Raw genomic sequence first — 14,140 nt, 5'->3', positions numbered from 1 at the left:
GTACTGTGATGAGTGCTTTACAAATATTGTTTCATTTTATTCTCACAACAACTCTGGGAGGTAGGTGCTATTCTCATCTCCATCTTACAGTTGAGGAAGCTACGGCTAAGTGACGTGCCCTTGGTCACAAGTGATTGGGGCAGCTAGGTGGCACAATAGATAGAGTGCAGGGCCTGGAGTCACACAGACTTGAGTTCAAATTTTGCCTCAGCTGTGTGTCCCTGGGCAAGTCATTTAACTCTATTTGCCTCAGTTTTCTTATGTGTAAAAAGATCTGGAGAAGGAAATGGCAATCCTCTCCAATATCTTTGCCAAGAAAACCCCAAATAAGGTCATGAAGAGTTGGACACAACTGAAAGCAACTGAAGCAAGAGACTAAGGCTGGTTTGAATTTAGGTCTTCCTATTTGCAGATCTAGTGATCTATCCACTGAGCTACCTAGATGCCTTGATTTTCATCAGAACCTGTTTCTCATGCTCTCTTTGCGTGGTACTTGATACCAGGGCTGCACAGCCTGTGGGAGGGAAGAGTCTGCTGGATAATTCTCTCCCATCTGTCTGCCTTCCAACCTAGGGCTCATTTGGTCTTGCTCACTCCTCTAAGAAGGGTGAGAATGTAGGGGCAGTGGGTGGGGTGAGAAAAGAATAAGCACTCCCTCTTCTAGGGCACTTTGTAACACAAAATTCTCTTCTTTTATCAGATCTATGGGATACATGGAATCAGGGTCATTATCTCTTTTTTGTAAAAAAGGAAACCAAGGCCCAGAGAAGTTAAATGATTTGCCTAGGGTCACACAGCTTACAAATGTCAAACCTAGGTCTGGTGTTCTCTTTAATATACCATACTGATGGAGGCAGAGCCAAGATGGTGAAGAGAAGCCAGGAAGTTGCCTGACTGCTCCTCAGTTTGCCATGGAAACAAAGATAAATCAAGCCTCTAAATGGATTCTAGAGCAATAGAACCCACAAAAAGATGGAGTCAAACAATTTTCCAGCTTAAGATAACTTGGAAGGACTTCGGGAAAGGTCTGTCTCACTTGGATAAAAGGGGGGTGTAGCCCAGCACAGACAGTGTCTAGACAAGCCAGTGGGAGGCTCTGACCCACAGCACATTTTAGCAACTGAGGCCCTATGGTCCTGCCTCAGCAGGTCAGCTGTGAGGCCTCTAGCTCCATTACAGAAGGCGAACTGCCAACCCCAGCACCCTGGCACAATAGGCACGACTAGGCCAGGCCACCCCAATGCAGTGGGCACACCACCAGCATTTGAGGCCCCAGCACAGAAAGCCAGTGGCCAGGCCCCAGCTTTAGACAATGTCCCCCATGCCCCAGGAGCAGAGCTCAACTTTAAAAGTCACAAAACAGGCTAAAAATGAGCAAAAAATACAAAGACCTCTGACCACAGAAAACTACTACAGTGACAAGGAAGATCAAAATACAAACCCAAAAGAGAACAACAATGTCAAAATGTCTATTTGTAAAGCCTCAAAGGCAAATATGAATTGGTCTCAAGTCCAAAAAGCCTTCTTGGAGAACTTAAAAAGGATTTTAAAAATAAAATAAGAGAGATAGAAGAAAAATGGTGAAAAGAAATGAGAGTTATACAAGAGACAGTCAACAGCTTGGAAAAGGAAGGACAAAAACTGACTGAAGAAAACAATTTCTTAAAAAATACAATTGGCCAAATGGAAAAAAAAATCCACTGAAGAAAACAACTCCTTAAAAAGTAGAACTGGCCAAATGGAAAAGGAGGTACAAAAGCTAACTGAAGAATATAATCCTTTAAAAATTAGAATTAGGCAGGTGGAAGCTATTGACTCTATGAGACATCAAGAATCAGTCAAACAAAATCAAAAGAATGAAAAATAGAAGAAAATTTAAAATACCTTGTTGAAAAAACAACTCCCCTGGAAAATAGATCCAGGAGAGATAATTTAAGAATTGTTGGGCTACCTGAAAGCTATGAACAAAAAAAGAGTCTGTATGGTATCTTTCAAGAAATTATCAAGGAAAACTGCCCTGATATCCTAGAACCAGAGGGTAAAATAGTCATTGAAAGAATCCATCAATCACCTCCTGAAAGAGATTCCAAAATGAAAACTCAAAAGAATATTGTAGCCAAATTCCAGAATTATCAGGTCAAGAAGAAAATACTGTAAGCAGCCAGAAAGAAATAATTCAAATATCAAGGAGCCACAGTCAGGATTACATAGGACTTAGCAGCTTCTACATTAAAGGATCAGAGGGCTTGGCATATGATATTCTGGAAGGCAAAGGAGCTTGGATTACAACCAAGAATCAACTACCCAGAAAAACTGAGCATAATCTTTCAGGGAAAAGATGGACAATGAAATAGGGGACTTTCAAATTTTCCTGCTGAAAAGATGAGAACTGAACAGAAAATTTGATCTTCAAATACAAGACTCAAGAGAAGCATAAAAAGGTAAACAGGAAAGAAAAAAGCCATGTTATTCAATAAGGTTAAACTATTTACATCCCTGCAGGGGAAGATGATACTTATAACTCTTGAGAACTGTATCTCTATTAGGGCAGTTAGAAGGAGTATACATACAGACAGAGGATGTGGGAATAAGTTGCCTTTGATGTGTTGATATAAAAAAATTAAGGGGTGAAATAAAAGATTGTACTGGGAGAAGAGGAAAGGGGGAGGCAGAATAGGGTAAATTACATCACATGAAGAAGCACAAAATATCTATTACAGTAGAGGGAAAGAAGGGAGGGGGTGAGCATTATTTGAACCTTACTCTCATCAGATTTGGCTCAAAGAGGTAATAAAACACTCAGTTGGGTATAGAAATTTATCTTACCCTATAGGGAAGTAGAAGAAGAAAAAGGGAAACAAAAGAGAAGGGGCAGCTGATAGAAGGAAGGGCAGAAGTAGAAGGGGAAAGAAAAGGGAGTGGGGGGCTGATAGAAGGGATTGTAGATTGAGGAAGGCAATGGTCAGAAGCAAAACACTGGTGAGGAGGGACAGGGTGAAAGGAGAGAGAAAAGTATAAATGGGAGAAAATAGGATGGAGGGAAATATACAGTTATTAATCATAATTATGAATGTGAATAGGATAAATTCTGCAATAAAACAGAAGCAGACAGCAGAGTGATTTAAGTACCAGAATCCAACAATATGTTGTTTGCAAGAAATACATTTGAAGCAGAAAGATACACACAGAGTAAAGGTAAAAGGTTGGAGCAAGAATATATTATGCTTCAGCTGAAGTTAAAAAAAAAAGCAAGGGTAGCAATCCTGATCTCAGACAAAGCAAAAACAAAAAGAGATCTAATTAAAAGAGATAAGGAAGGAAACTATATCTTGCTAAAAGGTACAATAGACAATGAAGTGGTATCAATACTAAACATATATGCACCAAGTGGTATAGCATCCAAATTCTTAGAGAAGTTAGATGAGTTACAGGAGGAAATAGACAGCAAAACTATACTAGTAGGGGCTTAACCTCCCCCTCTGAGAACTAGATAAATCTAACCACAAAATAAATAAGAAAGAAGTTAAGGAAGTAAATAGAATTTTAGAAATGTTAGATGAGATAGACTTCTGCAGAAAAGTGAATGGGGATAGAAAGGAATGTACCTTTTTCTCAGAGTACATGATATCTACCCAAAAACTGACCATGTATTAGGGCATAAAAACTTCACAATTCAATGCAGGAAGATGGAAATATTAAATATGTCCTTTTCAGATCATGAAGCAATAAAAATTATGTGTAAAAAAGGGCCATGGAAAGATGGACTAAAAATTAATTGGAAACTAAATAATCTAATTCTAAAGAATGAGTGGGTCAAACAAAAAATCATAAAAACAATCTATAATTTCATCAAAGAGAATGACAATAATGAGACAACATACAAATATTTATGGGCTGCAGCCAAAGCAGTTCTTAGGGGAAATTTTATATCTCTAAATTCATACATGAATAAAATAGAGAAAGAGGAAACCAGTGTATTGGGCATGCAACTAAAAAAAGCTAGAAAAAGAACAAGTCCAAAATCCCCAATTAAATACCATATTAGAAATTCTGAAAATCAAAGGAGAGATTAACAAAATAAAAAGTAAAAAACTAATAAATAAAACTAACAGCTAGTTTTATGAAAAAACAATTAAACAGACAAACTTTTGGTTAATTTAATTTAAAAAAAGAAAGAAGAAAATCAAATTACCAGCATCAAAAATTAAGTGGGTGAATTCACTACCAATGAAGAAGAAATTAAAGCAATAATTAGGAGCTATTTTGCCCAACTATGCCAACAAATCACACAATCTAAATGAAATGGATGCATATTTACAAAAACATAAATTGCCCAGATTAACAGAAGAGGAAAAAGAAATTGGACAAGCTGTCAATGAACTACCTTAGAAAAAATATCCAGGGCCAGATGGATTTATGAGTGAATTCTACCAAACATTTAAAGAACAATTAATTCCAATACTATATAAAATATTTGGAAAAATAGGTGAAGAAGGAGTCCTACCAAATTCGTTTTATGACACATGTATGGTGCTGATACCTAAACCAGGAAGAGCCAAAACAGAGAAAGAAAATTATAGACCAATTTCCCTAGTGAATATTGATACAAAATTTTTAAATAAAATATTAGCAAAGAGATTACAACAATTTATCATGAGGATAATACACTATGACCAGGTGGGATTTATACCAGGAATGCAGGGCTGGTTCAATATTAGGAAAACTATCAGCATAACTCACCATATCAATAACAAAACTAATAGAAATGATACGATTATCTCAATAGATGCAGAAAAAGCTTTTGACAAAATATAACACCCGTTCCTATTAAAAACACTAGAGAGCACAGGAATAAATGGAATTTTCCTTAAAATGATTAGTAGTATCTATCTAAAACCATCAGCAAGCATTATATGTAATAACGATAAGCTAGAAGCATTTCCAATAAGATCTGGAGTGAAACAAAGATGTCCATTATCACCACTATTATTCAATATTGTATTAGAAATGTTAGCTTTAGCAATAAGAGAAGAAAAAGAAATCGAAAGAATTAGAATAGGCAATGAAGAAACAAAACTATCACTTTTTGCAGATGATATGAGATGAGAATCAACTAAAAAACTATTTGAACAACTTTAACAAAGTTGCAGGATATAAAATAAACCCACATAAATCATCAGCATTTCTATATATTACCAACAAAGTCCAGTGGCAAGAGATAGAAAGAGAAATTCCATTTAAAATAACTATAGACAATATAAAACATTTGGGAGTCTACATGCCAAGACAAACCCAGGAACTATATGAACACAATTACAAAACACTTTTCACACAAATAAAGTCAGATCTAAACAACTGGAAAAACATCACTTGATCATGGGCAGGCCAAGCTAATATAATAAAAATGACAATTCTACCTAAATTAATTTACTTATTTAGTGCTTTGCCAATCAAACTACCAAAAAATTTAGAGCTAGAAAAAAATAACAAAATTCATCTGGAAGAACAAAAGGTCAAGAATATCAAGGGAATTAACTCAAAAAATGCAAAGTAAGGTGACTAGCCACCCCAGATCTAAAACTATAAAATTATAAAGTGTCAATCATCAAAGCTATTTGGTACTGGCTAATAAATAGAGTGGTGAATCAGTGGAATAGGTTAGGTACACAGGACACAGTAGCAAATAACTATAGTAATCTACTGTTTGATAAATCCAAAGACTACAGATTCTGGTATAAGAACTCACTATTTGACAAAAACTGCTGGGAAAACTGGAAAATAGTATGACAGAAACTAAGTATAGACCAATATCTCACACCATATCCAAGACAAGGTCAAAATGGGTACATGATTTAGACATAATATAACATAAACAAATTAGGAGAGCAAGAAATAGTTTACCTGTCAGATCTATGAAGAAGGGAAGAATTTATGATGAAACAAGAGATGGAGGTGAAATGCAAAATGGGTAATTTTGATTACATTAAATTAAAACATTTTTGCACAAATAAAACCAATGCAACCAAGATTAGAAGGAAAGCAGAAATCTGGGAAACAATTTTTACAGCTAGTGTTTCTGATAATAGCCTCATTTAGCAAATATATAGAGAACTGAGTCAAATTTATAAGAATGCAAGTCATTCTCTAATTGGTAAATTGTCAAAGGATATGAACAGGCAGTTTTCAGATGAAGAAATTATAATTATCTATAGTCATACGAAAAATGCTTTAAATTACCATTGATTGGAGAAATGCAAATTAAAACAAGTCTGAGGCACTGCCTCACACCTGTCAGATTGGCTAATATAATAGAAAAGGAAAATGATAAATGTTGGAAAAGATGTGGGAAAATTGGAACATTAAGGCACTGCTGGTGGAGTTGTGAACTGATCCAGCCATTCTGGAGAGTAATTTGGAAGTATGCCCAAAGGGCTATAAAACTGTGCATACCCTTTGATCCAGCAATATCACTACTAGGTCTGTATCCCAAGATCATAAAAAAGGGGAAAGGATCATATGTACAAAAATATTTTTGGCAGCTCTTTTTGTGGTGGCAAAGATTTAGAAATTAAGGGATGCCCATCAGTTGGGGAATGGCTAAACAAGTTGTGGCATATGAATGTAATGGAATACTATTGTGTTATAAGAAATGATGAGCAGGATGATTTCAGAAAAGCCTGGAAAGACTTACATGAACTGATGCTGAGTGAAGTGAGCAGAACCAGGAGAACATTGTACATAGTAACAGCAACACTGCAATGATCAACTATGATAGACTTAGCTCTTCTCAGCAATACAATGATCAAGACAATTCCAAAAGACTCATGAAGGAAAATACTATCCACATCCAGAGAAAGAACTATGGAGTTTGAATGCAGATTAAAGCTTACTATTTTCACTTTTTGTTGTTTTTTTTCTTTTTCATGGTTTTTCCCTTTTGTTCTGATCCTTCTTTCACAACATGACTAATGTGGAAATATGTTTAACATATATCAGATTGCTTGTTGTCTTGGGGAGGGTTGAGAGGAAGGAAAGAGTGAGAAAAATTTGGAACTCAAAGTCTTATAAAAAATGAATGTTGAAAATTATCTTTACATGTAATTGGAAAAAAATAAAATACTATTAAGTGGGGGAAAAAAGAAAAAATATATACCATTCTGCTTTCCCAGTGAATAATAATAACTAGCATTTACATAGTAATTTAAGGTATTCAAAGTGCTGTATATCAGTTACCTCATTTGCTCCTCGCAACAACCCTGGGAGAAAGGTGCTATTATCAATCCCATTTTGCAAATGAGGAAACTGAGGCTGAGAGAGATTAAGTGACTTGCCCGGGGTCACACACAGCTAGTAAGCACCTGAGGCCAGATTGAAACTCAGGGGTGCCATTGACTAGTTGCCCCTCTCCTCTGGCCTCAACCTCCCCTGCCTTCTACATCATCCCTGGCCAATCCCATCTCCTCCATCCCACCCCCTCTCACCCATGCTGGAAGATTGTTGTCTCCCCCCATTATATTATAAGCTCCTTGAGGGCAGGGACTGTCTTTTGCCTCTTTCTGTATCACCAGTGCTAAGCACAGTAATTGACACATAGTAGGCACTTTATAAATGTTCACTGATTGATTGGAAGGGGGCGAGGAAAAACTTACTGAGCAGCTGCAAAAGACACACTGGTTGGTCTGACGGGAGGGAAAGAGCTCTTGGGTGGTGAATGTATCCCCTTGCTGGTAGGTGGTCCCATTGTATTGGCATGACTTCAGCGGGGCCCGGAGCCCCGATGGTGTGTGAGGTTCTTCAGAAAGATTACAGAAAAGAAGGGAAAGAAAAGAAAAATGAAGATTCCTTCCAATTTGAGACATTAGCCAGAGTCATCCCCTAGAGCCCACAGCTTTTGCTAGCTAGCATCTCCTTCCTTCCCCATGTTCCAACAAGCTCCTGCAGTCCCACATCTTCCAGTAAGCCTAGATTCACCAGGATTGGCCCTTCCCTGTCCTACCTTGCCAATCTGGCTGTGCTTACTCCTTTCCAGAAATGAACCTCTCCCCAATGATGCTGATATGTGTGTACATATCTTATCTACCAGTACTAGACAAAAAACTCCATGAGTATGGGAACAGTGTTTTACCAAAATCTTCTATCACCTTTAGGACCAAAGTGTTCTGCACACAGTAAGCACTTAATAAATGTTTGTTGAATGAAATAGGTTTGAATAATTGAAGCACTGATCTGAGGGGAGAAGACAGTACATTCCATGTTTCAAGGTCCCATCTTTCAGGGAATGGGAACTTCGTTAGATCCTTCCTAAAGCTTTCTGGGTGATAGTGATGTGAAAGGGAGACCTGTACTTTCTTATTCCTCAACCTAGGCAGCCTGCAGAAGTCCTACCCAGTGGAGGTTCTATTCCTGCTTGATGGTCTGAAAAAGGAAATCAGTGTTTATTTTACTCCCATGTCTGGGGCCTGACAGAGGGTCACAGATTTAGAGCTAGGGGAGACCTTAGAGATTACCAGAGTCTACCCCTTATTTTACAGATGATAGACTAAGTCACAGATGAGTCAAATGACTTTTCCAAGGTCTCACAGGTAGCAATGCCAGGATTTGAACTCAGTTCTCCTGTCCACAAACCCAGTTCCCTTTCGCTCTCTCAGAGGCTTGCATTTCTATATCACTTTACCATTTACAAAATACTTTCTCACCACAATCTTGAGAGGGAGGTGTTGTATATATTATATTCCCCCATTTTACAGATAAGGAAACTGAGGTTTGAGTCCAAGTCCATCACTCTTTCTGTGATAACACACTACTGTTACAAAAAGTAGTTCCCTGAGGTGGCTGGAGTCCGAAGCTACGTGCACATTTCTCTTCCTCCTTCCTATGCCCTTCAAATACTTGAAAATATCTTTCATATCACCAATCTTTTTTCTAGTGGCTAAACATTCCCAGTTCCCCAATCAAGCCTTATATGACCTGGTCTCTAGTCTCCTCATTACCCTATCTGACCCCCTCTGGGTATGCTCCATATTATCAATGTCCTTCCTAAAATGGATCTAGAAATGAACTTTTGACATGGTCTGACTATGGTACAGAATAGCAAGACCAAATGCTATGACTCAATTGATAGAGCCAAAGGGCATGTTAATTTTGAGGGGCTGCCACATCAGGTTATTGACTCAGATTGGGCTTGTCTACTACATGCCTCCAGGTCTTTTTCAAATCGCTTTTAAGTTACATCCCCAACCATCTAATACTAGGACAGGGGATTAAGTGAACCTACAAGCTGGATTTTGGTGTCTCCTCCTCTCTGATCCCCCCATCTCTATTAGAAATCTATAGATTTCTATAGAATCTATATATTTCTATAGAAATCCCTAACATAGGAATCCCCTCTTTAGTCCTCCAAGCAGAGTCACCCAGTCTCTGTTTTGATATTTTTGAGGACAGGGATCTCCTTCTTTACTGAAGGAGATCATTCCATTGTTGGATACCTGTGACTGTCAGAAAATTTCTCCTTATGGTGAACTGAAATTACCCTCCCTGAAACTGCTCCTCTCAGCCCCAGTGTTCTCAGTTCTGCCCTCTGGGGTCAAATGGGAAAGTCAACTAGAGGAAGAGAAGGGAGTTGGGGAATCAGGAGGAAAGAGACCTACAGGACAGGGGAGAAGTGAAGTTAGGAGAGAGGTGAGATTGTAGGAATTTGGGAGAGGAGACTATGGAGTTGAGGGAAGAGGAAACTGGAATAGAGAAAGGGAAAGGCACAGACTGGGGTAAAAAGCATGGGATTACAGGAAGGGGAGATGAGTGAGAGGCTGGGGAGACAAAGAGTTAGAGGGAAGGGAGGGAGGAAGAAAGGTGGGTGGATCTGGGGGAGGGAAAGCCTAGACCCAGTTGGGAAGGGGAAACGTGGAGTTAGGGTGGAGGATGGAACTACTTACCCACGCACCGGGGGCAGCATTGCTGAGGCTCCGTCACAGGCTGAGGACAGTGCACCGGTGGGCAGTGGAGGCGATAACAGCTCACATGGGCACTCTACGGAGGGGAGAGAGCAGGCTCAGGAGGTTGGTACCTCACAGAGCCCTGGACAGGGCAGGAAAGAGATGCATCTTTCTCAGTTTGGGTTGGGACAGATTGGCCTGGGACCAAAATAGGACCTGGAAGTTGTGTCCAAAATGATCAGAAAACCTTAAAACTAAGCAGACTCAAAGAATCATAGAACATTAGAACATCAGAGCTTGGAGGGGCCTTAGGACACAGAATGTTAGCATTAAGCATGACCTTAGGATGTACAATGTCAGAGCTGGAAGAAGCCTTGGACCAGATAATAATGGCATAAGAGGGGGAGAAGACCTCAGAACCATGTAGAATGTAGTATGTTGGAGCTAGAAGGGAACACAGCTAAGAGAAAGATTAGTATTTCAAGTGTTAGAACTGTGAGCCTTGGAACAGATAGAACAGATGGTGTCAGAGCTGAGAGGGATCTTAAAACACAGAACACAGGATGTAAGTGCTAGAAAGGACCTTAGAACATACCATGTCAGAGCTGGAAGGGAACCTTAGAACTTAGAATGTCAGATCTGGGAGGACCCTTAGAACACAGAATGTCAGAGCTAGAAGGGAACCTTAGAACACAGAATATCAGAGCTGGAAGGAACCTTAGAACATAAAATGTCAGACCTAGGAGAGACCCTAGAACAGAGAATGTCAAAGCTGGGAGGGCCCTTAGAACATGGAATGTCAGAGCTAAAAGGGAACTTAGAACACAGAATGTAAGAGCTGGAAGAAACCTTAGAACATAGAATGTCAGAGCTGGGAGGGACCTTAGAACAGAGAATGTGAAAGCTGGGAGGGCCCTTAGAACACAGAATGTCAGAGCTAAAAGGGAACTTAGAACACAGAATGCAAGAGCTGGAAGAAACCTTAGAACGTAGAATGTCAGAGCTGGGAGGGACCTTAGAATAGAGAATATCAGAGGTGGAAGAGATCTCAGAAATACAATGTCAGAGATGGGAGCCACCTCAGCACATAAAACATAATATGTCAAATCTGGAAGAGATCTTAGAGGCCATCTGGTCTGGTCCCTTCATTTTAAAGATTTCGGAGCTGTGGCCCAGAGAGGGAAAGCTATTCATCTAAAGGCATTCATGTAGAAGGGCAGGGCAGGAACTAATCAAACTTGTAAGCTCCAGGGCCTAGAAGAAGAAAAGGATTCACCTGCATGGAATCATCTGAGCAGTGTTAGTATGACTCCTTTAACCTCTCCCCGCCCATTAGGGTTTCTAAAATTCCATTAATTCCACTTGGGCAAACATGCCCAGGGCATCTAGGTAGCGCAGTAGATAGAGCACTAGGCTTAGAGTCAGGAAAACTCATCTTCATGAGTTCAAATCTGGCCTCAGACACTTACTAGCTGTGTGACCCTGAGCAAGTCACTTAACCCTGTTTGCCTCAGTTTCCTTATCTGTCAAATGAGCTGGAGAAGGAAATGGCAAACCACTCCAGTACCTTTGCCAAGAAAACTCCAAATGAGGTCATGGAGAGTCAGCCATGAGTCCAGACATGACTGAAAATGACTGAACAACAAACAACAAACATCCCCAAGTCACCATTGGAGGATAAAACACTGTCTCTCGAAGGTCACCATTAAAACGTATATATTTTACTTGGAAGGGGGAAGAAGATAAATAATTACTGTCTACTGATAGCTTAGCACTGAGTTGAAGATTGACTCTTATCTGGAGGACCTGGCTATATGAGGTGAAGGAGGGGAAAGCCAGGGCTCAGAGAAGGGTGACAGGTCCAGTGAGGAGCCCTGAATAATAATAGCAAACGTTCCTACAGCATTATCAGGGAGAGAGGACAGAAATTACAAGACCTATGTTACAGATGGAGAAATTGAAAATCAGAAGGGTCGTGACTTATCCAAGGTTACATAGCTGTTAAGTGACAGAGCCAGCGAACAGGGATCTTCTCATACTGGGACAAGCTCAGCTGTCATCACCCTCTTCTTCTCAGTCACCATGGCCAATGTTCCACTCTTCCTTGACTCACAATGTACTCCCTTGAAATTGTTCTCTTCTCCCCCTACAACCTGCATCCAGATGTTAATTCATCCAAAACACATGCTCTGGGAGCCATGGGTTCTAGTCCCTATTCTTCTAATGATGACATTTAAACTTGGGCGAGTCATTCCCTTCCTCTGGGTTTAAGATTGTCTTTGCCAAATTAGTAAGTTGGATTAGAAGATCCTTAAATTTATTCTTTCTCGAACATTCTACAGCCTATTTCTGGAAATCCTTTTCAACTGACATTCTGGTACTCTATGTTCTAAAGCTCCTGGCAACAGCTTCTGCTTTCCTGGTCCCACAACACAACTGCCCCATAGTTGAGGCTGCTAGGTGGCGCAGTAGATAGAGTGCCAGGCCTGAAGTCAGGAAGACCTGAATTTAAAACAGGTCTCAGATTATTTATTAACTGTGTAAGTTACCTAACCTCTGTTTGCCTTAGTTTCCTTAACTGTAAAATGGGGATAATACAGCACTTACTTAGCAAGGTTGTAAGGATCAAATGAGATAATATTGTAAAGTGCCTAGCACATAGTAAGTACTACATAAATGTTTATTCCTTCCCCCTTCTTTATCTAACATATACTTCTATTAATGTATCCTAAGACTGCATGAGCTGTCTTAACAGTGATGACATCAAGTTTCTTGCTTCTCCATGCACCTTGTCCTAGCTAGGCAAATCTAGACACCACTTTCATATTCTACAACTCCCTCTTCTCCCACTTCCAGACCTGGGACAACTTGCCTTTCTCTCCTCCCACTAATTAAGCCTGTCTCTATCCCTTGGCACCATGGATCAGCATTGGATGTTCTAATTTTTGAAAAGGGGAAAAGAAAGATTTTTCACATTTACAGACTGGTGCATTTGACTTTCTTGGCAAAATTCAAGGATGAATAATTATTAAAGGAGTCACTTGGGTGTTTTCAGAAAAGGAAACAACAGTGACTAAGAACCAGCACGGTTTCTTCAAGAAGTGATTGTATCAGACTAAACTCATGTCCTTTTCTGATCGTTATTAAACTGGTAGGTACACTAATGGGGGTACGGTGGATAGATTGCTGGGCCTGGAGCAAGGAAGATTCGCCTTCCTGAGTTCAAATCCAGCCTTAGATACTTACTAGCTGTATAACCCTGGGCAGGTCACTTAACCCTGTTTGTCTCATTTCCTCAACTGTAAAATGAGCTGTAGAAGGAAATGGCAAACCGCTCCATATCTCTGCCAAGAAAACCTCAAAAATCAGATCACAAAGAGTCAGACACGACTCAACAACAACAACAGACTAATGTCAGATTATACTAGAAAAAGTCTCATGATACACTGGTAGATAAGATGCAAGAACACAGCTAGTGGTAGTGCAATTGAGGTGAATTCTGAATTGATTTAATGACGAGATTCAAAGACATCGATCCATTAATTTATCTATATCACCTTGGAGGGACCTCTTCTAGCAGAATGCCACAGGACTCTGATCTTAGCCCTATGCGCTTGCTCGATATTTACTTTTTCATTACTATTATCTTATTATTTATTTTTTGTTTTCAACATCCACTTCCATAAGATTATGAGTTCCAAAATTTTCTCCCCATCTCTCCCTTCCCTTCACCCCAAGACAGTGTGTAATATGTAAAGAAGAATTAGAAACAATGGGAGAAAACATGTGTTGCTCAATATTTCCATCAACACCTGTGATGAAGGCACAGATCCCACTGTTGTACCCCACTTGGGCCTTCAGCTTCATCTTTGAATTCCCCCTCTTTGGTCATATCCCAAAGAGATCACAGAAGTGGGAAAAGGACCCATATGTACAAAAATATTTATAGCATCTCTTTTTGTAGTAGCAAAGAATTGGAAATCAAAGGGATGCCCATCAATTGGGGAATGGCTGAACAAGTTGTGGTATATGAAGGTAATGGAATACTATTGTGCTATAAGGGGTGGGGATGATACGGACTTCATAATAACCTGGAAAAACCTACACGATATAATGCTGAGCAAGCAGAGCAGAACCAGGAGAATATTATACACAACCACAGATATATGGATTCTGTGATGACTAACCCTGATAGACTTGGCTCTTCT

At 39.5% G+C, this 14,140-nt stretch overlaps 1 protein-coding gene across 1 annotated transcript in view; it reads right to left on the bottom strand.

Moving 5' to 3' along the window:
• The window catches only part of CHRDL2 (chordin like 2), an 80,889-nt gene that overhangs the window by 40,554 nt on the left and 26,195 nt on the right, over positions 1-14,140 (bottom strand). Inside the window, exons 3-4 of the mRNA XM_036746711.1 lie at positions 9,933-10,026; positions 7,650-7,792 (exon numbers count right to left, since the gene is read on the bottom strand). Coding sequence (XP_036602606.1) covers positions 7,650-7,792; positions 9,933-10,026 — 237 coding nt within the window. The remainder of the gene's footprint in view (positions 1-7,649; positions 7,793-9,932; positions 10,027-14,140) is intronic.

This window comes from Trichosurus vulpecula, chromosome 2 (assembly GCF_011100635.1).
Source record: "Trichosurus vulpecula isolate mTriVul1 chromosome 2, mTriVul1.pri, whole genome shotgun sequence".
Classification (NCBI taxonomy): domain Eukaryota; kingdom Metazoa; phylum Chordata; class Mammalia; order Diprotodontia; family Phalangeridae; genus Trichosurus; species Trichosurus vulpecula.
This window is presented reverse-complemented; position numbering and strand designations above follow the sequence as displayed.